The sequence below is a fragment of the Periophthalmus magnuspinnatus genome, chromosome 17, assembly GCF_009829125.3.
Source record: "Periophthalmus magnuspinnatus isolate fPerMag1 chromosome 17, fPerMag1.2.pri, whole genome shotgun sequence".
Lineage (NCBI taxonomy): Eukaryota > Metazoa > Chordata > Actinopteri > Gobiiformes > Gobiidae > Periophthalmus > Periophthalmus magnuspinnatus.
Window position 1 is genome coordinate 6,415,849 of NC_047142.1, and position 23,870 is coordinate 6,439,718.

At 41.5% G+C, this 23,870-nt stretch overlaps 4 protein-coding genes across 4 annotated transcripts in view; 1 reads left to right on the plus strand and 3 right to left on the minus strand.

Annotated features, from left to right (window-relative positions):
* LOC117385784 (G-protein-signaling modulator 2-like) overlaps positions 1-23,870 on the minus strand; it is a 36,251-nt gene that overhangs the window by 8,668 nt on the left and 3,713 nt on the right. The gene's annotated exons all lie outside the window — the stretch shown is intronic.
* Positions 632-7,766, plus strand: LOC117385782 (G-protein-signaling modulator 2-like). The gene is made up of 14 exons (XM_033983108.2): positions 632-1,067; positions 2,686-2,907; positions 4,160-4,295; positions 4,387-4,526; positions 4,592-4,715; positions 4,803-4,918; positions 5,006-5,161; positions 5,293-5,401; positions 5,493-5,622; positions 5,698-5,774; positions 6,375-6,563; positions 6,641-6,800; positions 6,889-7,079; positions 7,167-7,766. Exons 1-14 carry the CDS (start codon positions 1,000-1,002, stop codon positions 7,338-7,340), a joined length of 1,992 nt encoding a protein of 663 aa, XP_033838999.1. The 5' UTR covers positions 632-999; the 3' UTR covers positions 7,341-7,766.
* LOC117385781 (WD repeat-containing protein 47-like) lies at positions 8,134-18,862 on the minus strand. The gene is made up of 17 exons (XM_033983107.2): positions 18,774-18,862; positions 18,069-18,260; positions 17,790-17,873; positions 17,611-17,695; positions 17,161-17,292; positions 16,892-17,068; positions 16,285-16,796; positions 15,844-15,961; positions 13,819-14,000; positions 12,969-13,214; positions 12,822-12,879; positions 12,573-12,730; positions 12,275-12,444; positions 11,119-11,289; positions 10,920-11,051; positions 9,213-9,431; positions 8,134-8,970 (listed from the first exon to the last, which is right to left on the minus strand). The coding sequence occupies exons 2-17, from the start codon at positions 18,224-18,226 to the stop codon at positions 8,828-8,830; spliced, it is 2,745 nt and encodes a 914-aa protein (XP_033838998.1). The 5' UTR covers positions 18,227-18,260; positions 18,774-18,862; the 3' UTR covers positions 8,134-8,827.
* On the minus strand, positions 21,519-23,591 carry LOC117385785 (calmodulin-regulated spectrin-associated protein 2-like). The gene is made up of 3 exons (XM_033983111.2): positions 23,471-23,591; positions 23,268-23,386; positions 21,519-23,176 (listed from the first exon to the last, which is right to left on the minus strand). Exon 3 carries the CDS (start codon positions 23,171-23,173, stop codon positions 22,877-22,879), a length of 297 nt encoding a protein of 98 aa, XP_033839002.1. The 5' UTR covers positions 23,174-23,176; positions 23,268-23,386; positions 23,471-23,591; the 3' UTR covers positions 21,519-22,876.

The window sequence follows — 23,870 nt, forward strand, 5'->3', positions numbered from 1 at the left end:
GTTACAATGTTGTTACCTTGTCAAAACAGACATGTTTGAGTAACTTTTTATTATTACTCTGTCTACATCTTCAAATTTCAAAATGTAATGTCATGAAGCATAGTTTTCAAGTTAACAGCTACTTTTTACCTTTTGTTCAATAGATATTGGCAATTCCAGGGGTAAAATCATCCAAATGATTCTAAGGTGTATGGAGTTTAAAAATACAGTGGAGCACTTCCTATATTACCACAGGACATCACAAGGTGGATCAGAGTGTTTTCTGTTTGAGAGAAAAACATGGGTGAATGAAGCAAATCACAACTCCAGGTATGTTTTTGACAAGAAAACAATATTATAACATAGATCAGAAAATAGTGTATTATAGGCACTTCAACACATCTTTTGGGAATATTTAATTCAGAATAAATTATTCAGTTGATTACAGTTAGGTGCTTTTACTTCCCTTGAGCTATAAGTTTTCTCATTTCTTGCGTAGTGTCTGTATACCTTTTGTCTCATGCCTAGCTCAGCTTGTTTTAATTGACTTGCACATGCAGATTAGTCATTAGTTAGTCACCGTATTAGACTGTGCCCATCCATTTATTCGTGCCTTGCTCCCTCACTTCCTGCCTGCCCCATTTGTGCACGCTGGTGTTTGGTTGGTGTTGCCATGGCATCATATGGCCAGAAAGAGGCTTCACATACAGCTTGTGTTCTCTCCACAGAGCCCTCTGACGGGAGATTGAGAGGCTGTGACGCAAAACATGCAGTATATGAATGCGGCCTACGGACTGCTGCTCAGAAATCTGCTGCTGTGTAACAACCATTGTCCACATTTGTTTGCATTGTCCACATTTGACATGGGCCAATCACACACAGTCCTTTTGAAATGGAGACTGGTTTTGGCCAACTTAATGTGATAACATTTTTTGTTTTATTTTTTTTCAACTTGTAATTTTTAAAGGCAACATTTTTTCCGGAACGAAACTGGGATTTTCTCTCATATTATGCACTTCAATGGATACCAATGGTGGCACAGTAGTTAGCATGCAACCTGAGGAACAATCCTTTCATGTTCGTTACAGGTAGGGACCGCTTCAGTTTCAGTTGTTAATCGTATAGTTTTTCTTAGTTATATAGTATAAATGCTAGATTGGCATCAGATCTTCGTTTATGTTTAACAATCTTGAATTACTCTATACAGAATAACTGTAGTATCCTTGCTGTTATTGTTTTAGTGTGAGTTTGACACAGCAGTTGACACAGCAGTTGTCAAAAAGTGTTGTCAGCCAGCTGTCTGCCCCAATCCAGGTAAATAGCCCCAGCAACAGGTGCTACCTGCCAAATTGGATGGGCTTCTTTTTCTTGTTTCAATATTTACGAAGCACTGAAAAATTAATCACCGCTTCCATTGTTGAGCACCACAAATGTCTGAATAGAGCAGCTGTTCTCTTAGGGAAAATATTTTACGAACTTTAATGTTATACCAACCTTTAATATAACTTTATTTTACTATCTCAATAAAGCCACTTGGCAGTTGTAATTTGTCTGTGTGCTATAGCTCTTATCTGAAGTGGCCAGGTCAGAAGAGAGAGCCTCAAAGAAACTCAAGCTGATTAGTCTCACAAATACTGAATCAGCTGTTTCCTTTGCTCGTACGCAAAGCTAATCCCACTATCGTATGTGTGGAGCATATTTTTATATCTGACGTCAATGGAGTCATATTATTGATACCATCATTAAGAAAGCATTAATTATTTGATTTATGAATGCTAGTATTGAGTCATATTTATTTTTGCGGTGGGAAACTAAGGTTGAATGGATATACAAGAGAAAAGTGGTGACTCTGGAAGTTTATTTTGAAGAGGTCGCTGGTAGATGCCTCTTAATTGTTCAGTCAGCTGCTGTTTTTGTTGTAAAGCTCAAAAAGCCAGCAGGTAGGCTAGTAACACTTCAGCTACTGTAACTGATAAATGCCTCATCAACAAGAGTGTGTCCTTGTAATTTAGGATTTAGAAATATGTTAAGCTGCTTTTGCTTGTATTTAGGACATCAAGATCATGTATGTCCTTGTTCACAAATTATAATGATTAGGGAATGATAAAATCTATTTATGTTGGATAAATTTAAAAAAATCTTCCCATTGCCATCGATAGTAACAGCAATAATGATGAATCAATGATGTGGTATACCTTCATTGTTTATTTTCAATGTTAGGTTTTTAATTTTACTCTGCTAAAGCAGCTTTGAATGGCGTAGAAATGTTTTGGCATGATGTAAACAGTCTATGTGAAACACTGATTGTAACATTTAAATGGTCCACAAAAACTGGATACAAGTGAAACACAACAACTGAGGGCATACGTTTTCCACTCTACTCATTTTTATTGTTTTATCATTTTAGTTACATTTTAAATTTTGCCCATTGAATTTAAGTCAGAGCGCTATTCCCAAAAGTTTGGTAAAAAGGATGTGTGACCACCCATAATAAACAGTGCATGCTAAACCCATTGTTCTTTTCACTGTTGGCGGAAGGAAGTAACTAAACAACATTCCCTGTTTGAGGGCTTTTGCCTAGAAAAAGTATGTTCAGGCTTCACTTTTCTGCAGGTTTTGAAGAGAGGAACTGTATTTGAATTGCTGAACTTGTCGCTAATGTCTGCATTGACGGTTGAAGAAGTGACCTTGTGTTGTGTGCTGTAGGATGGAGGTTTCCTGCCTGGAGTTGGCACTGGAGGGGGAGCGGCTCTGTAAAGTGGGCGACTACAGAGCGGGGGTCTCCTTCTTTGAAGCTGCCATCCAGGTTGGTACAGAGGACCTACAGGTGCTCAGTGCCATCTACAGCCAGCTGGGAAACGCCTACTTCCATCTACATGACTATGCCAAAGCTCTGGAGTTTCACCGGCATGATCTCACGCTGACCAGGTACAACAAGGAACAACCCCACAACAAAAGAATAGCATGACATATGGTTGATATTATTTACAGGGCTTAAAGTTGATTTCTGTCAATTGAAGAAATAAGGCAAACATTTCCGTCAATACATATGTTAAAAATATAATTTCTGCTCCTGCCTGACAGTTTATTGTGCCACTAAGACTTTGAACGGACCATAAACGTAATTTAACATAACCTCAAATGACACAGGCCTGGGTCGGTCCTAGACATGAAGAGAATAATTAGTGTTTCGGACACAAGCTGTATTTCTTTGATCCCAATCTAAACTCTCCACTTTCCGTTTGTAAACAGCATGCAAGTAGCAGCGTAGCAGCTACCCTGCATCACTGCACAGGCACACTGGAACTGAAGCCCTGGGGTCCAGTAGTATAAGGAGTCCAGCAGTGTAAAGGGCCCATGTGCAAAGGGGAAAAAAAGATTATATGTATTTTATGGCTGTTAGGTGGGGCCCCCAAACGGCAATGAAATGGCCCCACGTTTTCGAAATCAGTTCCTTATTGCTTTCAGACCCACCACTCTCCATCTCTCTGCCTGTCACGTTTCACCAACATCAGGGCTTCCCTAATTGGTCCGTGCACTGTGAGAGCCACACAGAGCCTAAACCCGCCGCAGCACCACAACTCCTCGCATATCCCTGTACGTGGGTGCTCCCACATCCCACCGTGAGTCCGCTCTGGTTATAGAGAAAAGTCTTACCTGTCCGCCACACGTCTGTGTCAATAGCGCACAGCTTGCATTCCACGTCCTGACTCTTGACCCATTATGCAGCGATTTTCTTTTTATCCATAGAAGCTACAGTTGAATAAATATAAAATGGATATGTTCAGTGCCATACTGTGGAACTGTGTAGGCAATTCAACATCTATGCAAAGAGAAAAAGTTCCCCTACTGGAAAAGTTATACAGTTTAAAATGCTCCAAAATACTGGAAATATGGTCTGTTTTTTAACAATTTCTTGTTTGCATGTAAGCTATTATCCATATATAGAACAACAAGAACCACCAAAAAATGCAAATCTGCGTGGCTGCCAATGTAAAAAAAATCTAGAGATGCTAGTGCATATTCAAATTTTTCTTTAGGCTCCCAAAATCCTTAGTCCACCACTGGACACAGCAAAGGGGTTAAACAGTACTTTTATTAATTACGTAGGTAAAAGTACATTTTAAGATTTCAGTCAAATTATTATTATTTTTGCTTTAACGCCTTGTGCATCTTGCAGAACAATCGGTGACCTTATTGGAGAAGCCAAAGCTAGTGGAAACCTTGGAAACACTTTGAAGGTTCTGGGGCGCTTTGATGAGGCCATAGTCTGCTGTCAGAGGCATTTGGACATAGCAAGGGACATAAATGACAAGGTTAGACAACCACATACGGTAATTAGTGAAATAGTGGCTCTTATCATTGTTCATCTTGAAGCACTGATGGTAAATTCTCATTTTGTGCTAGGTTGGACAGGCAAGAGCTCTGTATAACTTTGGCAATGTCTACCATGCCAAAGGCAAAAGTATCTGTTGGAGTGGGGCTGAACCTGGTGATTTTCCTGAAGAGGTTATGGAAGCTCTTGGAAAAGCGGCAGAGTACTATGAGTATGTATTAAAGAAGCCTTGAGACATTGAAGTCCAACCGCTAAAATAAATTTGTACACTTACAGAGGTAACTTGGCCATAGTGAAAGAGCTTGGAGATCGGGCTGCTCAGGGTAGAACCTATGGAAATCTTGGAAACACACACTATCTGTTGGGGAACTTCCGCAAAGCTGTTTCTTCTCATGAACAGGTTTGATTTTACTATATGTATTTGTATTTGTAAGTATGATTTTTGCGTATTTGCATAAAAGTCTGATCTAACTTTTTTTGTTTTTAGCGTCTGCTCATAGCAAAAGAGTTTGGAGATCGTTCAGCTGAGAGACGTGCTTATTGTAATTTAGGGAATGCTTTTATATTTTTGGGGGAGTTTGAAGTGGCAGCTGAACATTACAAGTAGGCATCTAAGTTTAAAACAATCTTTATAATGACTAACATTTGTATGATGCAGTATGTTGAGTGTGATATGTCTTCATGATTTAGGCGTACGCTGCAACTGGCAAGGCAGCTGAAGGACCGCGCTGTGGAGGCTCAAGCCTGCTACAGTTTGGGAAACACATACACACTTCTGCAGGACTATGAGAGGGCTATAGACTACCACCTCAAACATCTCATCATAGCTCAGGACCTTAATGACAGGTAATGGTTTCACATTAAAGACTATACCATATGCTTAAAATTGCACAAGCCTGAAATCGTTACTTAACATCTCTGTTCAAGTAAGAAGGTTTATAATTGTTGTATGACTGTATCGTTTTGTACTGTTCAAGGATTGGAGAGGGCCGTGCGTGCTGGAGCTTGGGAAATGCTCACACTGCTCTGGGAAACCATGACCAGGCCATGCACTTTGCAGAGAAACACCTGGAGATATGCAGAGAGGTATGTAGATGTAATGCAAAGTGATTAATGTGCTTTATAGATTTAAGATATTGACAAATGTATTACCTATACCTGTGTCTTATCTCTCCAGACAGGGGACAGAAGTGGGGAACTGACGGCTCGTATGAATGTGTCTGATCTCCAAATGGTGCTGGGTCTCAGCTACAGTACAAATAACTCAACTCTCTCTGACAACAAGGATGCAGACTACAACTCACGCGGTAACATCATCGATGGGGATATCGCTCTTATTTTCTTAGCTCAATTAATATTAACTAAATGATATGTCATTAAAGGAGCCAGACCCAGATTGAGTAGAAGACATAGCATGGAGAATCTGGAGCTGATGCCTCTCACCCCTGATAAACCAAATGTAAGAACAGTATTTAATGTATCAGATTGTCCATCCATCCATTTTCTTCTGCTTTATCCGGGGCTGGGTCACGGAGACAGAAGTCTGAGCAGGGAGGTCCAGACTTCCTTTCCACACACACATGATGAATCCATCAAGACAACATCATCTGCAAATAGCAGAGATGAGATCCTATGGTCCCCAAACAGGACACCCTCTGTTCTCTGACTATGCCTAGAAATTCTGTCCATAAAAACAATGAACAGACCTGGTGACAAAGGGCATCACTGGTGGAGTCCAGTGTGCACTGGTCTGACTTACTGCTGGCAATGTGAGCACAGCTCCTGCTGGTCGAATGCCTTCTCCAGATCCATATAGCACATGTGGACTGGTTGGGGAAACTCCCATGAGCCCTCGGGCACCCTATGGAGAGTACAGAGCTGGCCCAGTATTCCGTGACCGGGATGAAAACCATACTGCTCCTCCTGAATCCAAAGTTCAATTATTTGTTGGACTCTCCTCTCCAATGCCCTGGAGTAGACCTTACTGGGAGGCTTAGAGTGTATCTGATTGTGAGATTTTTTATTTTTTTTTATAACAATATTATATTTTAATTTCAAGGGTCAGAAGTGGAATAGTGATATCCTGACAAAACCATCCAAGCAGTCTTTGGGAAAGGGCTCCTCCAAGTTATTCTTTGTTAATCGTCTGCGAGGGAAGAAGTACAAGTCCGGTGGCTCTAGTAAAATCCTCCAAGATACAAGCAACACACTGGATACAAGTCAGGCTAATGTGCAGGGACCACAGAAGGTATGAAATACCTGGGTCATAAGTAACCATTTATTTAGTCATATTTAATGTTTTTACTTATTCTTTGTGTGTCATAGCGTTCAAGCCCCGAGACATTGGGAGATGAGGGATTCTTTGATTTGCTGAGTCGCTTTCAGAGCAATCGCATGGATGACCAGCGCTGCTCCATACAGGATAAGGGCAGCAGGCTATCCCTGAGCAGTAGCCAAGACTCACCACCCAGAACCCTGAGAAAATGTAATTATACCATTACATCAAGTCATGTGTGATTAAATTAAAAAAGACTCACATGCTTTTAACACTTAATTTTTGTTTCAAATTGTAGCAGTGTCCGAGTCTGCAAATGTGTCCTCTGTTCGCGGTCGTCGGTTGGAGGAGTCTGCAGCTCCCGGTGGAAGTCTCCCAGGTTTGAGGTTGAATCAAAACAGCAGCCAGGCTGTGCTTAGCCACTTAATGGCCAATGCGGACAACGCTGAACCTGATGATGACTTCTTTGACATGCTTGTCAAGTGCCAGGTATGTGCTATTAGCTGACTACATTTAAATAAAATACAAGTAGTAATCAGTTTTGAAGCCAATCCCAACCATTTGTTTCTCATCCAGGGGTCTCGTTTGGATGACCAGCGCTGTGCCCTGCCTGCCCCTCAAGTTCGTGGGCCAACTGTGCCAGATGAGGACTTCTTCAGTCTCATTATGCGCTCTCAAGCTAAACGTATGGATGAACAGCGTGTAACCCTGCCTTTGTCAACCAACATTACAAGACCTAGCTCCAATTAAACAGCAAAGCACTAAGTCAAAGCACTACATGGACAGCAATAACTGGTGTCAAGACCAAACAAAGCAAAGTATTATCAGTTTTCGACTATGTATTAAGTACTTTTGTGTTGTATTGATGCTCAAAAAATATCAGGGAAATTGTTTGGTCCAATTTTCATTTTGCCCTATTTGTTTCTTTGTATATATTGCACATTATCCCTTTTTAAATGATTCTGTCCACTGCCGCCCAACCACTCACTGTAGCCTCAGAAATGCTAGCTGAGCTAAAGCGCTCTTATGTAGCCAAGTGTGTGTGTGAACTTGTGTGGTCGTTTGAAAAGTGTTTTTAAAAATATATTTTAAGTGTTTGTTTAAAAAATGAATCATTATATGTACATTCAAATTACACTCTTTTGTACTATGTAATGATTAATGTCTGAGGAATAAAGCCTCATTTCGGTAAAAAAGAGCTCTTAACCTTTACAGTAAACACAAAATGGATCTTTTTGTAAAAGACAATTTATTGAACGTACCGGCAGTCAGACTTTAGCTAGCTTTAAATTAATTAAGTTACTTTAAGAAACAATTAAAAGGACTTAATACAAATGCCACTGGCAGTTCAAAAACATAAATATCTACAATACACAAACACAAGATAAGTACACCTTTGCTGTTAAGTATTAGTTGGCCTTTCCATTACAATATTATACAGAAACATAAATATGCATATATGTAAATTAATCAATTTAGAACTAAATATAAAAGTGCAAATGTTTAAAGAATAAAACACTAAAATACTGGCTCTTAAAACAACTGTGCTTCAAGTCAGCTTCACTATGCCATCTACTGTTCATCTGAAGGTACTGCAGTACAGTAGCAGGAATAAACAAGCTTTCCCTTTGATGCTTACACAAGAACTGTCTTTCACTGCAAGCAAGTCAATGTTAAGACACTATAATAGCTTCAGCACAACACCCATTTATATTTTAGACTGTACAGGCAAATATCTATGTTTAAAGCTGCAATGAAAACATATTTTGTACTGGTGATGGTGAAGTGTCCAAAGACAGTGCCTTTTGGCTAGGACTGCTTAAAAACTCTGGATTTCAATGGGTTTCCAAAACGGCAGCATTACACATAAAATAGATTACACTTTGAATCAATATTTACTGAAAAAAACAACAACTCTGAATTTAGACAGAAATAAAGGCACCAGTCATTACAAAAGCTATGTCCTCAGGATTTGTCAGTTAAGGTCCATGCATCAGACCACATGTAAAACTAAGGTAAAATGTAAAACTAAACTTTTCTAAATTAATTTAAAGCAGAGCATGCAATGTATGTTATTAATTAATCCCAGGGGTTCCTCACTATTCCTGTTATGCATACCTGCGCAACTTCTGGCTTGGGCTAAAGCAGTGTGTTAAAGGAGAGTAGATCAGCATCTTTATACTTCCTATGTCCCATCTCGGATGTCCCTCAGTCCCATGTTCCTCTGTTGGTGTGCATTACTGACTGTGTGTCCAGAGTGTGACAGTGCGGTCCGCAGAGGAAGAGAGGAACGACAGGTCTGTAGTGTGCCATCGACATTGAATTACTTTGTCTCCATGTTCACCCACCACAGTCTGAGGCAGAGGCTTCGTTAAATCACCTAGACACGGACACACAAACACAAAATGAAGAAATAAATACAATTTTGGAAATACCAAGTGAGCCAATGATACACCATTACATTTTTGCATTCTTGTAATGCTAATGCTAACCACTAGACCTACACCAGCATAGTTTTTGTTACTTTAGACAAATTCAAGTATTTTATCAAGTTAACAAAATATACTGTGATTTTTATACTTTGAACTTGTTGCTATTTTACTGGTAGGACTTTACACATACCTTGGAGGTTAGCAACCATAACTTTAGTGTCATAAGAGCCAGTGAGGAGGTAGTGCGCTCCAGGAGAGAAGCGCACAGAGCGGACATCACTGCTGTGTGGACGATACACCTGCACAATACGCCCCCCTCTGATGTCGTACAACATGCACGCGCTGTCCTCCTGCCCTGTTGCTAGGAGACGAGCACTTGGATCAACTGCAACAGATGCGACAGGACTCCCTGTACAGTGAAAAAGAATGGATTAAAGTATGATCTAGTGATATTGGATCATAATTTATTCAATATATGTAGAACTACACAGTGAAATGGTCTTGGCCGATAAAAGACATGCAGATTAACCGACATTCACACACTACAAACTGGACACCTCCCATCTTCCCTTAAAGCTGCTGTCATCCATCCCATCCTAAAGAAGCCCTCATTAGATCCAGAGGTGCTTGCCAACTACAGGCCTATTTCAAATCTCACCTTTCTGTCAAAGTCCTAGAGAAGGTAGCAGCCTCTCAAATTCAGAACTATCTCAAGCGAAATGGCTTGTTTGAGAGGTTCCAGTCAGGCTTTCGTTCAGCCCACAGCACAGAAACAGCTTTGCTCAGGGTGACAAATGACCTACTGATGACAGCTGATGCAGGTTCACCATCTCTGCTCATTCTCCTCGACCTTACAGCAGCGTTTGACACTGTGGATCATACCAATTCTCTTGAATCGCCTCCACAACAGCATTGGCTTGTCGGAACAGTGGTTCCAATCCAACCTGTCTGACAAGACTGAATGCGTTCTGTTGGGTGGAAGTAAGTCCAGGCTTCTTCCTGTCACATGTATTGTTCCACAGGGGTTGGTTCTCAGCCCCATCCTTTTTACCATCTACATGCTACCCCTCGGTCATGTCATTAGCAGACATGGGTTGTCCTTCCACTGTTACAGTTGGATCCACATAAAACATCTGTGCAAGACATCATTTCATCTACGGAACATCTCCAAACTCCGCCCCCTTCCAAACCTCCCACACGCAGAGAAACTTGTCCACACCTTTATCTCCTCAAGGTTGGATTACTGCAATGGACTTTTTTGTTGGGATTCCTGTCAAGGACATTCAAAAACTGCAATACATTCAAAACAGCGCTCCCAGAATCCTAATGAAGGTCAGGAAATTTGAACATATCACTCCCATTCTTAAATCACTACTTTGGCTCCCTGTTTCATCCCGGATTGAGTATAGAATTCTTCTGCTGACCCATAAATGCATCACTGGTCAGGTGCCACTGTATTTGCAAAACCTGATCACTGTACAATCCTCAAACCGCACCCTCAGATCTACAGGCAGCATGCTCCTCCAGGTCCCCCCCACATGGCTCCGTACAATGGGTCACCGAGCCTTCTCTTCAGCTGCACCGCGACTGTGGAATTGCCTCCTTGCCTAGCTGAGAGCCAAACAGAGCCTGGACTTTTTAAAAGCTAATTTAAAGACCTTTTTATTTAGAAAAGCTTACTGCTGATGTTTTTAGCTTTTAGCAATTAGTATTTTAAAGTTATTTTTATTGTAGCATTCTGTTTAATGAAGAGTGCATTATAAATCAAATGTATTATTATTACCGGTATTATTATTATTATTATTATTATTATTATTATTATTATTATTATTATTATTAATAATAATAATAATAATAATAATACAATTTTAATATTGTATTAAAAAATAAGTCATACCTGATCCATGAAAAGCAGTTCCCACGACACGGACACAGCTAGGCACCCTAAGATCCCAGAATCGCACGGTTTTGTCCTGAGATCCAGAGGCAATCATCCACCCTCCCCATGTGTACAGTGACAAAATGTGCCCTAAATCAAAACAATGACATTAGACATAGATCCTAAACTGAAAAAGAAACCATGAACAGGCCCATACCTGTGTGCCCACTTAGGGCGTGTAGTCCCTGACCTCTCTGACAGTCTGTGGTGTAGATGTTACAGTCTCCAGCTCCTGCACTTATGAGGATGGCCCCACCACTTTCAGGCCCCTCCATAAAAGCCAAGTCTCGGATGGTGCCGTCATGCATGCTGAACTCCAGGTCTGGGCCTGGATCACAAACAAAGAAATCAATAGTAACATAATGAGTTCCACTCTAAGAGCAATGGGTCTCATTCATGAAGTGTTCTTACGAACAAATTTGTACTTAAGGCTTTCTTGTGAGCACTTTTGGTACTCGCAAAATGTTTTAACTAAAAATGTTCTACTAGGAGAACAAATCCTTGTTCTAGGACAGTCAGAAACACTCATAAGAACAAAAATTGTAGTTTTAGAATATTATTACTCTAATAATGTAACACAAAATTCAAATTCCCTCATGATTCTAAGTTATATATTTTCTTACAGTATTTCTTACAAAAATATTACTGTGTGATACAATAACATTTTTGAGGTGTTTGTTAGACCTAATAGACCACATGCTCAATAAGATTTTATACAGGCTGCAGTGACAGCCTCAGCCTGTCCCAGCCTCAATGCTCTCCATATGGGCCACAGTTACAGCCCTGCACGTGGTCACTGCCCTGGACTCAACACCCCCGCACCATCATTACCCCCCCATGACGCGAGTGCACTCATATGCGCCCCCGCCCCCCTCCCTTCCTATTTGCTGAAAACATGATAAATAAGCTATAAAACTTGGTGACTTAAATATTAGACATTTTAAATCTCTACTGAAATGGTAAAAGAGCCGTGGTCTGTACACACACTCCACCTGACTTCCTTGTTCACTCTCCCTTGCGCCCTCAGATGGCGTAATGCCAATCCATATTGACCATATCTGTAAGTTTAGAGGGTATTTCTTAGTAAATACATATTCATTTTCATGTAAATAAAATGTGAATGAGTGTCGTGGTATTTGGATGTTGGTGAATTAGGTACAACTGTCATTTAAGAAATCTGACTGCTTCAGAACACGTTGTGAATCTAGCAGAGAGTTCGCCCAGTCTTCTTAAAGTGGAAGTTACAAAATTTTTTAGAAAACATTAATGAATGAGGCTCAGTGTGAGTACATGTAAGAAATAGTGTGGCTGACCTGTGGCATTGCACGTTTCTGCACTGAAGGGCAGCACTTTGACATATTTGTCGTTTGAGCCGGTGGCCAGGAGCTGCCCGCAATGACTCCAGGCTACACAGTAGATGGAGCCTTTGTGGTGCTTGTTTCGTTTGAAGCGCACAGTCGGGGCCTTCACTGGGCTGGACCCACTGAAAATACAAGCATATGTAATTTTTTACTTATTTAGATTCACCACACGCAAAATGCTAATACTAATTGTGCATTGATTTACAAACACTATGGCTAAGTAACTTATTACAGTAGTAGTCCATTATACCTTTTGTCAATTGTTTCAGGGTAAGCACACACTCGTAAAGTTTTAGAGTTGGACCCAACAGCATACAGTGCCCCAGATGGATGAAAGGCGACAGCACGCACAGCCTGAGAATCTTCTAGAGTATGCACTGGTACAAAAAGGGCTTTTGATTTGTCACCCTAAAACAAAATATTGAATACAGTTTTTTTTTCTGTGAAAAGGAAATATGGTATATACAGTAGTACAATAGTGGTTTGTTAGAATTCTTACCTCTTTACTTCTGGTCATGGAGCTGAGAGAGTCTCCTTGTCCTTTGTGTTTTTGTCCACTGTAACAAAACAAAAGAAAGTTATGTATGTATGGAAAGTTTAAAGTCTCATTTATTCTGTATAAATTTATATATAAAGAAACACAAACCTTTGTGTAATGACAGGGGATTCAGAGGGAGGTGGGACAGTGCGGCCCCCTGCTGTGCGTTGTGGAGTACTGCTGATCACTTCACCTCCTTGGACCCTGCCTGGCTCTGGGGTCACAGATGGGGGGTTGTTATTGTTCTCAGGCCCAGGGGAGTTTCCATTCATATTATATTGTTGGGTCAAAGACTTTACGTCCTCCCCTAAATTCTCCATCCCCACATTGAGCTCCTCCAGCTTTTGGATGGATCTGAAAGCACCAGACACAATTACAAATGTTGAATTAGGTTTTAACTCAAAAATGGTTTCAATACAGTGTAATTAGTATTAGTTTGTTATGTTATTTAGAATTACTCTCTTAAACATCTCTCAATCCTATCTTTTAAGGTTAATAAATTATAATTTTGTTGAATACCCAGGTAGGACCTCATAGTAAGATATGTAATCAGATTTGTGCAAAATATATAAGATAATTTAAATTGGAATTTAAGGACAAAAGCCACTTTCCTTTCACTAAATGTGTTATAACAAAGGCAAAGATCCATGTTTAGGCATAAATTTAGCATGTCAATGTGCACCTTAAAAATAGGGGGGGGTCCTATCCCAGATGGTGGAGTGAGGATTTGTCCAAAGCCACCTGGGACTGACTGAAGAATACATTAACATCATAACACCGTCTATATTTCTGGTCATGCACCTAATCTTCCAGTACTTAACCACAACAAAAAAAGTATCTAGCAGACTCAGATCGAGAAATATTTGCTATTGTTGCCCTGATTGTTAACTCCAAAACAAATGCTGTGTTTGTGTTAGGAATCTATTGTCAGCAAATGCATGTCTTTCAGTGCCCATACCTGTTTAGAAACTTCTCAGTCAGACTGTGCTGCATGTCAGTGGGTGGAGGGTCCTGCTGCACCCCTCCCTCGAGGAGCATCTGCTGGTACATCTGTCTCTGCTGCTGCTTCTGCTCCAGGTGCTGCTGAACACGAAGGCGCTGTCTGTAGAACTCCTCATACTTCTCTGTGGAGTCACGGAGCTGAGGGAAAATAGTGTGAAATTATAGGTGCCGCTTTATAATAACTACACCTTACTTAGCCTTAACTAAGCTTGCGCAAAAACGTAAGCCTGAATCAGTTTGTTCATTATGAGTTAAGGGGTAACATTTAGGAGTTACGGTATTACTCATTATTATTATTATTATTAGTTTGTGCTTTTAAAGGCTATTCATAAATCATGAAAAGTATTGCCAAATTATATCTTTGGAAAGTTGTATGTTGTGAGTTTGTGTAGTTTTATAATGGCTCTACAAGTTGGTTTTGCCCCTTCATATCCAGGAAAAACACTGCAGCGCTCACTTTTGGTTTTCACTTTTATAGTTTAGACAATATGTTTATTCCTTTCACAAGCATATTTACCATCTCATTGAATAACATTAACAATCACATTTTGCATTTGTGTGTTTGATTAAAGTTAAGTCCCAGTGAACTCTAACATCCCCAGAGACAGAGGCATTTCTAAAATAAGCCATATAAAAATACAATATAAAACAACAGTGTTTGGCCAGCTACTATACCGGTCACTTCCCTTCTCTGTCTTTTACATCCTGTCTAAAGAATCTGATGGGGAAACATGGGAAAAACAAGAATGCTGAGGAGGGAGAGAGAGGCGTCCTCACAGTTTTGGACCAGTAAACGGGTGAAAGGAACAACAGGGCAGACGACAAGTGAGATTACAATGGCCCCAAAGTCTGCTCTCAATCGGGGCCTCATTTGTGTCTCTATGGAAACAGGGAGGGCAGGACAAAGCACTAAACTTAAACCAAGCTGCACAGTGAGCTCATAATAGAAAGAATGAGACTGACAGGAAAATGTATCTCAGGGCTATGTTTACAGACATCTCAAGGCAATAATAAAGACTCATGTTGAAGGTGCTTATTAAGTCCCACCGGGAGTAATTCCCCATGTTGCTGTCTGTGTAAGACAAAACAAAGTCGAAAAAACAGTGCACACCATAGAAGGGTCAAGTAACACCAACCATCCCCGGACACTCGCTGTTGACTACATGATGACACATGAACCAAAAATAAAACTGTATATTTGTGAAGAAAGGATATACATGGATTATGTTAAAGGGAAGTTCAGATGAAGTGAGGCCAGAATGTAAGCAATATATGAAGATAAAACAGGGAATATCTAGGCCTGTCACAATAATTCCAATTATTGACTTATCGTTCAATACATTAAAGCTAGAACAATATATTTTTGGGTTTAATATTTATCGTGTCTACATTTTCTTTGCAATAATGGGGAGATTTGTGATAATTTTGTTGTAATACAAAAAGATTTTAGCTGTAGGCCGTTGAAAAAGTAACTCTTATGACTAATTATTTCAGACATTTTAATATTATTGTCCATTTTAAAATTAACTGTCATTATCCTGCTTTGTGTCAGTAGCATGAAGTAGTTTCAATGTTATCGCTTATTGTGATATTTTTCTGTAGCAATATGTCATGCTTCAAAATTTGTTATCATGACAGGATTAGAAATATCCCTACATTTCATCTCCGATCTTGAGTTCGGCTTGGCTAGCTGGAGGATAGCCTATTGTGCATGTTTTGGGTTGATGGGGGAAACGTGACTGCCTGGAGGAAACCCAGTCATAGGGTGCATGGGGAGAACATGCACAGAAAGGCCCCGGAGGTTCAGGGGTCAAACTCGAAACCTTCTTTCTGTGAAGCGCGAGTTCTAGCAACTCTAACCACTGTGCCGATAGTTTATAATGTCTTAAATTTTTACACTAATACAAGCAATACGAATCGCATAAAAATAAACATGGATAATGATGAGTAACTGAACAAGCAGAGAAGAAGAGTGGTGTACCTCGTTTCTGTCTGCAGAGCCCGGTGACGGAGCCTCCTCTCCTGGAGCTGAGGCCGGGCGTGTGGTCGGAGTGCTGCCAGAGCTCAGCATCTTATCCACGGGAGTTTCTGTCCTCGACCTTTCCGACAAAAACAGCTTAATATTATGTTATCTAGAAAACTCCTGCAGAAATGTTGGACCCCAAGTTTACACTACACTTTTATGCAATTACATAGTGTTTATTATAACTACTACTAATTACTAATATAACTAAATGTACCAGTGCAGTTATCCTAAAAAAAATCCCTTGCACACATGGACAGGTGTTTTCCAAATCGATGACATGAATGGACAGTGTACTATAATATGTATCATGTTGAGACTTCTGAGATTCAGAAACTGAATGAACACTGCATTAGTGTTCTGTAAAACACTAAGCTGACATGAGTTTCAAGCACTTACGTTTCAGGGGATTCCTCAAATATACTGTGACAGTCGGAGGTCTCCATCATGAGACTGCGGCTCAGGCTTTGCCCGCCTGCTCCAGGATAATGAAAGTTGGCAAATGAGTGAGACATGGGAGACACACCTTTCCCCACTCCTGTCTCCCCCCCTCCTGCCCTCTTCTCCTGTCCCGAGAGCCCATATGACAGACCGTCCAGTGCAGGATTCAGAGAGCGGGACATGTATGTGTCTGCAGACTGGGGGCGCCGCAGTGGAGAGGAGGGGTAGGGAGACAGTTTGCTGATAAGAGGGGTAAGGAGGTCAGCATAGCCAGTTTTCACAGGCTTGACTAAGCGGTCCACGTGGATGTTGAGCTGTTTCTGCTCAAAGGCGCAGGTGAACACATTGTGAGACAGATTCTGCATCCAGGACAGAAGAGACAGGTCCAAGTCATCACAGCCATTTCCACACAGCATGTCCACTCCCAGCAGTACCTCGCTCTCTGTGATCTCTTCCCCAGTTGCCTTGCTCTGGACAAGCATTTTACCAAATTTAGAACCATAAACACTTCAATATCAACTATAAACTTAATGATAATGCACTGGCAAACCAGTTATATTTTAACCTGGCAAAACTCCACACAACACTCGTAAAGGACTCCCTTCAAAAGCAGCTGGAACAGTCGGTCTCCACTGGCTTTGAATCCAGCTTCACTTAACTTCCTATCTGCAGGGATGAACTCTGCCACCATCATGCAGGCCTCTTCAAAACACTGAACTCTAGCCGTGCTGGGATTCCAGTCCTGGAAAATTGTAAAGGTACAAAATAAATACAGGTCCATGTGAAACAGAACAAGAAGAATAAATGTTCATTCATAGAAAAATCTAGTCTTGCCTTGAACTCAGCGTGATTGGTCAGTCGAGGCAGTGTGAGCAGCAGACACAGTTTACTGTAGTCATCTTTAGAGGGACAGAACTCCTCGAGGGCATGAAGACATTTTACAGCTTCCTGCATGGTGAACTCAAGCTGGAAAAAATAATACAAAAAAAATGTAAAATTTAATCTAAAGCTTATGTAACAGCTACTACATAATGTCCCCTTCATACAACAGATTTACTTCAGAGCTTATTGCCCTGCACTCCGTCTTCACAGATGTCCAGAGAAGTCTGACCTGATCCTGTTAATAGAACGTGATAGTTCTGGCACAGCCATGTGATAGTAAGCTAGAGCTAGTCTAAGAAGATGAGCAGTGGATGAGGACCTTCATGATCTTTTGTGTGTTCATGTGGCCTGTTATCTGATTTAAATGGATTCAGAATCCATTCTAATGAATAAAACCCTTACATTTTGTGGTTCATCCTCTGCAGACATAGCATTATTTACACAAAGAGCCTCCAGAAACTTCTGCTTTAGAACAATGTAGCGGAACCTGAGGACCAGGACAGGATAAATTAGAAGAATTTACAAAATATAGTATATCTGCTAAAATGTTATATAGTAAATGTTTTTTGTAATCAACAGACCTTTTTCTGTCAAATTTGTCCATGCATTCCAAAGGCTGGATAAATTGCAAGACCTCATCCCACTGTCCATCAAGCACCAGTTGCCTTTAAAACACACACACAAATTACATTGGAGGCTAAGTGGTCACAACAGGAGTGCCTACATTAAAATGTTACTAAATTATAAATGTCCAAATATGGTGAATACAGTAGATTTCAAATCAAAGGGTCAGAGTTTATATTTTTCCATCAGTATAATCATTTAATCATATCATTTGATGTGAGGGACCCATGTTATACCTGAGAAAGAGCATGTCATCAGAGTAGAGTCCATTGATGACCCCGCTCTCCTTCTCCAGTGCCAACATGCTGATGTGCAACTTTCTGGAGTTTAAGAAGTCCAGGATCACCTTAATAATCTCCACCTCCTTCACATTGATGGTTTCTTCTGCCGTCATGGTGTAGACGGGCTGACAACAACCAAGGACCACTCTGGACATATTCAACAAGAAAGATGCTAGAAATGCTGAGTAAACCTGCTCACATGATCACAACATTTTAGTTTGGGGCTAGTAAAGATACAGGCATGAAAAAACATGTCAACGTCTGAAAACTATATACTCTGGTCGCTATAAACATCATATAATGTACATTTAGAACTGTGAGACTGAAGAAACAAGCTTATCCTTCTATAACAACATCAAACCAAACGCATCACTGCGGAGCTGCTAACATGTTAGCAACACTGGCTTTAGCCACAAGTCAGTGTCTCACAGGATTAACCAGCTTATTTAGCTCACAAAACTAGTAGGATTAATAACTAGATAATAATTAGATTGATAAAACACGGATCGTGTAAAGCAAAGCTAAATATCAGGCTAATTTCACTGTAGCTAATCAGGCCAAACAGAGCGAGGCATCATCCGCCTGTCCGCGCGGGCGGGGCGCACACTGGGCTCCACAAACACGATTTGTCTTTAAATAAGAAAGAGAAATAAAGATCACCTGTTAAAATATATACATGAGGTAATAACGCAGCTCCCCGACAGAACCCGCGCTGCTCACAGGCGCTGTCACGGCGGAATATGTCTCCGACTCCGGCTCCAGCTCCAGCGGGATGTTTCTGCGGCGAGCGCGCTGCAGCTCTGCCCTGCCCAGTCTGAGAACAGTCCACAGTCTGAACACAGTCCACACTCTGAGCACAGTCCACAGTCTGAACACAGTCCACAGTCTGAGCACTGTCCACAGTCTGAACACTGTCCACAGTCTGAACACTGTCCACACTCTGAGCACTGTCCACAGTCTGAACACAGTCCACAGTCTGAACACAGTCCACAGTCTGAGCACAGTCCACAGTCTGAGCACAGTCCACAGTCTGAACACTGTCCACACTCTGAGCACTGTCCACAGTCTGAACACTGTCCACAGTCTGAGCACAGTCCACAGTCTGAACACAGTCCACAGTCTGAACACTGTCCACACTCTGAGCACAATCCACAGTCTGAACACTGTCCACAGTCTGAACACAGTCCACAGTCTGAGCACAGTCCACAGTCTGAGCACAGTCCACAGTCTGAACACAGTCCACAGTCTGAGAACAGTCCACAGTCTGAACACTGTCCACAGTCTGAACACTGTCCACAGTCTGAGCACAGTCAACAGTCTGAGCACAGTCTGAACACAGTCCACAGTCTGAGCACAGTCCACAGTCTGAACACAGTCCACAGTCTGAACACAGTCTGAGCACAGTCCACAGTCTGAGCACAGTCCACAGTCTGAGCACAGTCCACAGTCCGAACACAGTCCACAGTCCGAGCACAGTCCACAGTCTGAACACAGTCCACAGTCTGAGCACAGTCCACAGTCTGAACACAGTCCACAGTCTGAGCACAGTCAACAGTCTGAGCACAGTCTGAACACAGTCCACAGTCTGAACACAGTCCACAGTCTGAACACAGTCCACAGTCTGAGCACAGTCCACAGTCTGAGCACTGTCCACAGTCTGAACACAGTCCACAGTCTGAACACTGTCCACAGTCTGAACAGTCCACAGTCTGAACACTATCCACAGTCTGAGAACAGTCCACAGTCTGAGCACAGTCCACAGTCTGAACACTGTCCAGTCTGAGCACTGTCCACAGTCTGAGCACTGTCCACAGTCTGAGCACTGTCCACAGTCTGAACAGTCCACAGTCTGAACACTGTCCACAGTCTGAACACTGTCCACAGTCTGAACACAGTCCACAGTCTGAACACTGTCCACAGTCTGAGTACAGTCCACAGTCTGAACACTGTCCACAGTCTGAGCACAGTCCACAGTCTGAACACTGTCCACAGTCTGAGTACAGTCCACAGTCTGAACACTGTCCACAGTCTGAACACTGTCCACAGTCTGAACACAGTCCACAGTCTGAACACTGTCCACAGTCTGAGTACAGTCCACAGTCTGAACACTGTCCACAGTCTGAGCACAGTCCACAGTCTGAACACTGTCCACAGTCTGAGCACAGTCCACAGTCTGAACACTGTCCACAGTCTGAGAACAGTCCACAGTCTGAGCACTGTCCACAGTCTGAGCACTGTCCACAGTCTGAACACAGTCCACAGTCTGAACACTGTCCACAGTCTGAGAACAGTCCACAGTCTGAGCACTGTCCACAGTCTGAGCACAGTCCACAGTCAGAACACTGTCCACAGTCTGAGCACAGTCCACAGTCTGAGCACAGTCTGAACACTGTCCACAGTCTGAACACAGTCCACAGTCTGAACACAGTCCACAGTCTGAACACTGTCCACAGTCTGAGCACAGTCCACAGTCTGAACACAGTCCACAGTCTGAACACTGTCCACAGTCTGAGCACAGTCCACAGTCTGAGCACAGTCTGAGCACAGTCCACAGTCTGAGCACAGTCTGAGCACTGTCCACAGTCTGAACACAGTCCACAGTCTGAACACAGTCCACAGTCTTAACACTGTCCACAGTCTGAGCACAGTCCACAGTCTGAACACTGTCCACAGTCTGAGCACAGTCCACAGTCTGAGCACTGTCCACAGTCTGAGCACAGTCCACAGTCTGAACACTGTCCACAGTCTGAGAACAGTCCACAGTCTGAGCACTGTCCACAGTCTGAGCACTGTCCACAGTCTGAGCACTGTCCACAGTCTGAACACTGTCCACAGTCTGAACACAGTCCACAGTCTGAGAACAGTCCACAGTCTGAACACTGTCCACAGTCTGAACACAGTCCACAGTCTGAGCGCTGTCCACAGTCTGAACACTGTCCACAGTCTGAACACAGTCCACAGTCTGAGCACAGTCCACAGTCTGAGCACAGTCCACAGTCTGAACACTGTCCACAGTCTGAGCACTGTCCACAGTCTGAGCACTGTCCACAGTCTGAGCACAGTCCACAGTCTGAACACTGTCCACAGTCTAAGCACTGTCCACAGTCTGAGCACTGTCCACAGTCTAAGCACTGTCCACAGTGTGAGAACAGTCCAGCACTGCCTCCTTCAGCCGACACGAGCTCTTCACAACACATACAACAGACACAATCTATCACCTCCACTCAGTATGCAAAATGCACCATGAGTGACCTGTGTCTGTGATTTATAGTCTACAGACACACCCACATACATCACATAATAATAGGCTAAGTACACTAAGTAAATAAATAAATACACACACACACACACACACACACCCACACACTTGATGAATGCTGAAAACACCAAGTTTTGATAGCAGGTATTTTAATAAAGCTTCAACATACTAAAACAAGTTCCATGAGCAATTGAGCATATTGAAAGGAAATTCCACATTGGGAAAAAGAACATTTTTGCATATCCATGATTTGTAAATTTCACCTCGATGCTTCTTTTTATCCATCTTATGAGCATTTAGCGCATTTTTGAAATTCACAGCTATTTAACCGCTTTAATACCTCACACATCAAATAAATGTCAATACCAAAAATATCTGTATATGCCAAAATATATCTGTACAGAGTCAACAGATGAAAAATGTAACAGTTATGCAAATAAGTGATAACAAAGAGATTAGACAGGCTGGTTACACATGATTTAAGTGCTATCATTTGTGTATTTACATGTGTGGGCAAAACCAAGATTTCATTGTTAAGACTATTATTATTATTAAAGTGACAGATCAGAGAAATGTTTGAAAGTTAACAGGACATTGGCAAATTGCACAGACACAGTGAGGGTTCTGTCCAAGACACATCAGATGATAGTCTCATTAGTAAAAAAAAAAAAGGACAACTGCATTTTTGCATCTTTAGCGTAATAAAAGGCCACGTAACAGACATACAACATAGGCTACTGATACAAGATAAATAAAAAAGCTACTCCAACGCTACAGAAAGCTGTTCATTTCATTATATACAAAGTAGCATGACATACCGGTATTTTTAAATCAAAGTTACCATATATGTCAGCATGATCTAATTCAATAAATTAGAATATTGCAGGTGCGTCCTATGGTTCGATGGCACATTGCATCACATCATGTAAGACAATGTTATTTCTGGAGAGTAACAAAAATCACCTCCACGGCATGGCACTTCACTCCACACACATACACAAAATCAAACCATTTACAAGAGTTAAAAAAAAACAAAAAAACATGCCGGTTTAGCAGCAAATGTCTTCAATAAAGCGCTGCATCTTTCATATCTCTGATCAGACAGGCCATCTTTAGCGCTTTAGAATGCAGAGAACCATGAATTTGACCTCTGACCCGTATGCAGACAGTCTCTCTTGCATCACAAAATAACAGATTACCGGTATTATAACAGGTGCTGACAAAACACTTGTTGTAATGTGCACCAGTGACACAAAACAAGCATAAGGCCACACAATGGACTAGAAATCAAAGTGCCTCTTGCAGAGACTTGACATTCAGTGCTTCAGTGGTTCAACTAAGGCATTTGTCCGCTTAGTATTTTGTTCTTTTTTGGCACATTTAAGTTCATACACATGCTGGCAAACACGAGACTGCACCCCCTTTAAATAATGCTGTTCTCATTTCCAGTTGTGATTCAGTCTGGGTACAAAATGCTTAAGGAAAATGTAGTCAGTCTTGTCATTTACTTGGGATGGAGCTTTTTAGGTGTTCCTTGTTTCTTGGTTTGCCACAGATGGCCTGCAATAGTGACTGCGTCCACACTCGCTGACATGGTTTTGGCTGGGATCTGGCTGAACTGTTTTCTGTCAGAGTTGTATTTGTAAATGTTCTCGATCATCTTTGCCGTGATGCTTTTTGGTCCTATTCCCGCCAGTTTGATGATCTCCTCGGACTCGGGGCAGTAAGTGTAGACAGACCTGAACTGGCATCCAGCATCACGGAATAAGACCAGGAAGTTGTTAGCTCCAGATTTCTCCATTTCCTGAGGACACAATATGAAGTCAGCCACCTTTTTTCCAGATTGCTAATTTAATAAAATAAGAATACAAATATTAATTTGAATACAAACGCACATCAAGTATTTTGTTTTTCTGCCCTTCGTTAACTTTGCCAGCCAAGCAGCAATGAGACAGAGCGTTCTGAATGATATGTTTGTTGGATTTGGCACTGGGTTCCTTGTACAGTTTGGGACCTACAAGTGCAAAATATAAGTATGAAAGAGATAAATACATAAACTATGATCTGCTTCAGTCCAAAATATTGTAGTGGTAGTTACCTGTATACTCAGTGTTGGAAGGAGTAGAGGAAGTGGTGGAGTCCACTTCCCAGTCCTTCTCATTTCGACTGCCAGCTGAAGGACATGAAGAAAAACCTCCCGCAGAATCTGGCCTAAAAATGGAAACAAAAACAGAACAATGAAAAATAAAATCACAATAAAACAATGAATGGAATAGTTAGTCACAATGAGGCAAAGCCATTTTAGCGAGTAGCATGAGGGAAAGCAAAGGCATGTTCAGCCAAGCAAAGTAACATATGAACAAAAGTACACTAGTAAAGCAGAGCGGAGCTAGCTTAAGGCCAAACAAACAGAAAAGGTCAAATGTGGGAAAAAACATTTAATTCATGAAATGTTATTCACTGTACACTGAGGTCCACTATGTCTAAACCTAAACCTC

What these genes read in the sequence shown, in the direction of transcription:
- LOC117385781 (XM_033983107.2), bottom strand. Translation starts at nt 18,226, where the DNA reads ATGACGGCAGAAGAAACCATCAATGTGAAGGAGGTGGAGATTATTAAG. An exon ending in CCAATCACGCTGAGTTCAAG is followed by an intron (nt 17,069 to 17,160) that starts GCAAGACTAGAT and finishes ACAATTTTCCAG; the next exon opens with GACTGGAATCCCAGCACGGC. An exon ending in TCCCCTGTCATTACACAAAG is followed by an intron (nt 12,880 to 12,968) that starts GTTTGTGTTTCT and finishes GTTTTGTTACAG; the next exon opens with TGGACAAAAACACAAAGGAC.
- LOC117385782 (XM_033983108.2), top strand. Translation starts at nt 1,000, where the DNA reads ATGGATACCAATGGTGGCACAGTAGTTAGCATGCAACCTGAGGAACAA. An exon ending in GTGGCAGCTGAACATTACAA is followed by an intron (nt 4,919 to 5,005) that starts GTAGGCATCTAA and finishes TTCATGATTTAG; the next exon opens with GCGTACGCTGCAACTGGCAA. An exon ending in ACATGCTTGTCAAGTGCCAG is followed by an intron (nt 7,080 to 7,166) that starts GTATGTGCTATT and finishes TTTCTCATCCAG; the next exon opens with GGGTCTCGTTTGGATGACCA.
- LOC117385785 (XM_033983111.2), bottom strand. Translation starts at nt 23,173, where the DNA reads ATGGAGAAATCTGGAGCTAACAACTTCCTGGTCTTATTCCGTGATGCT.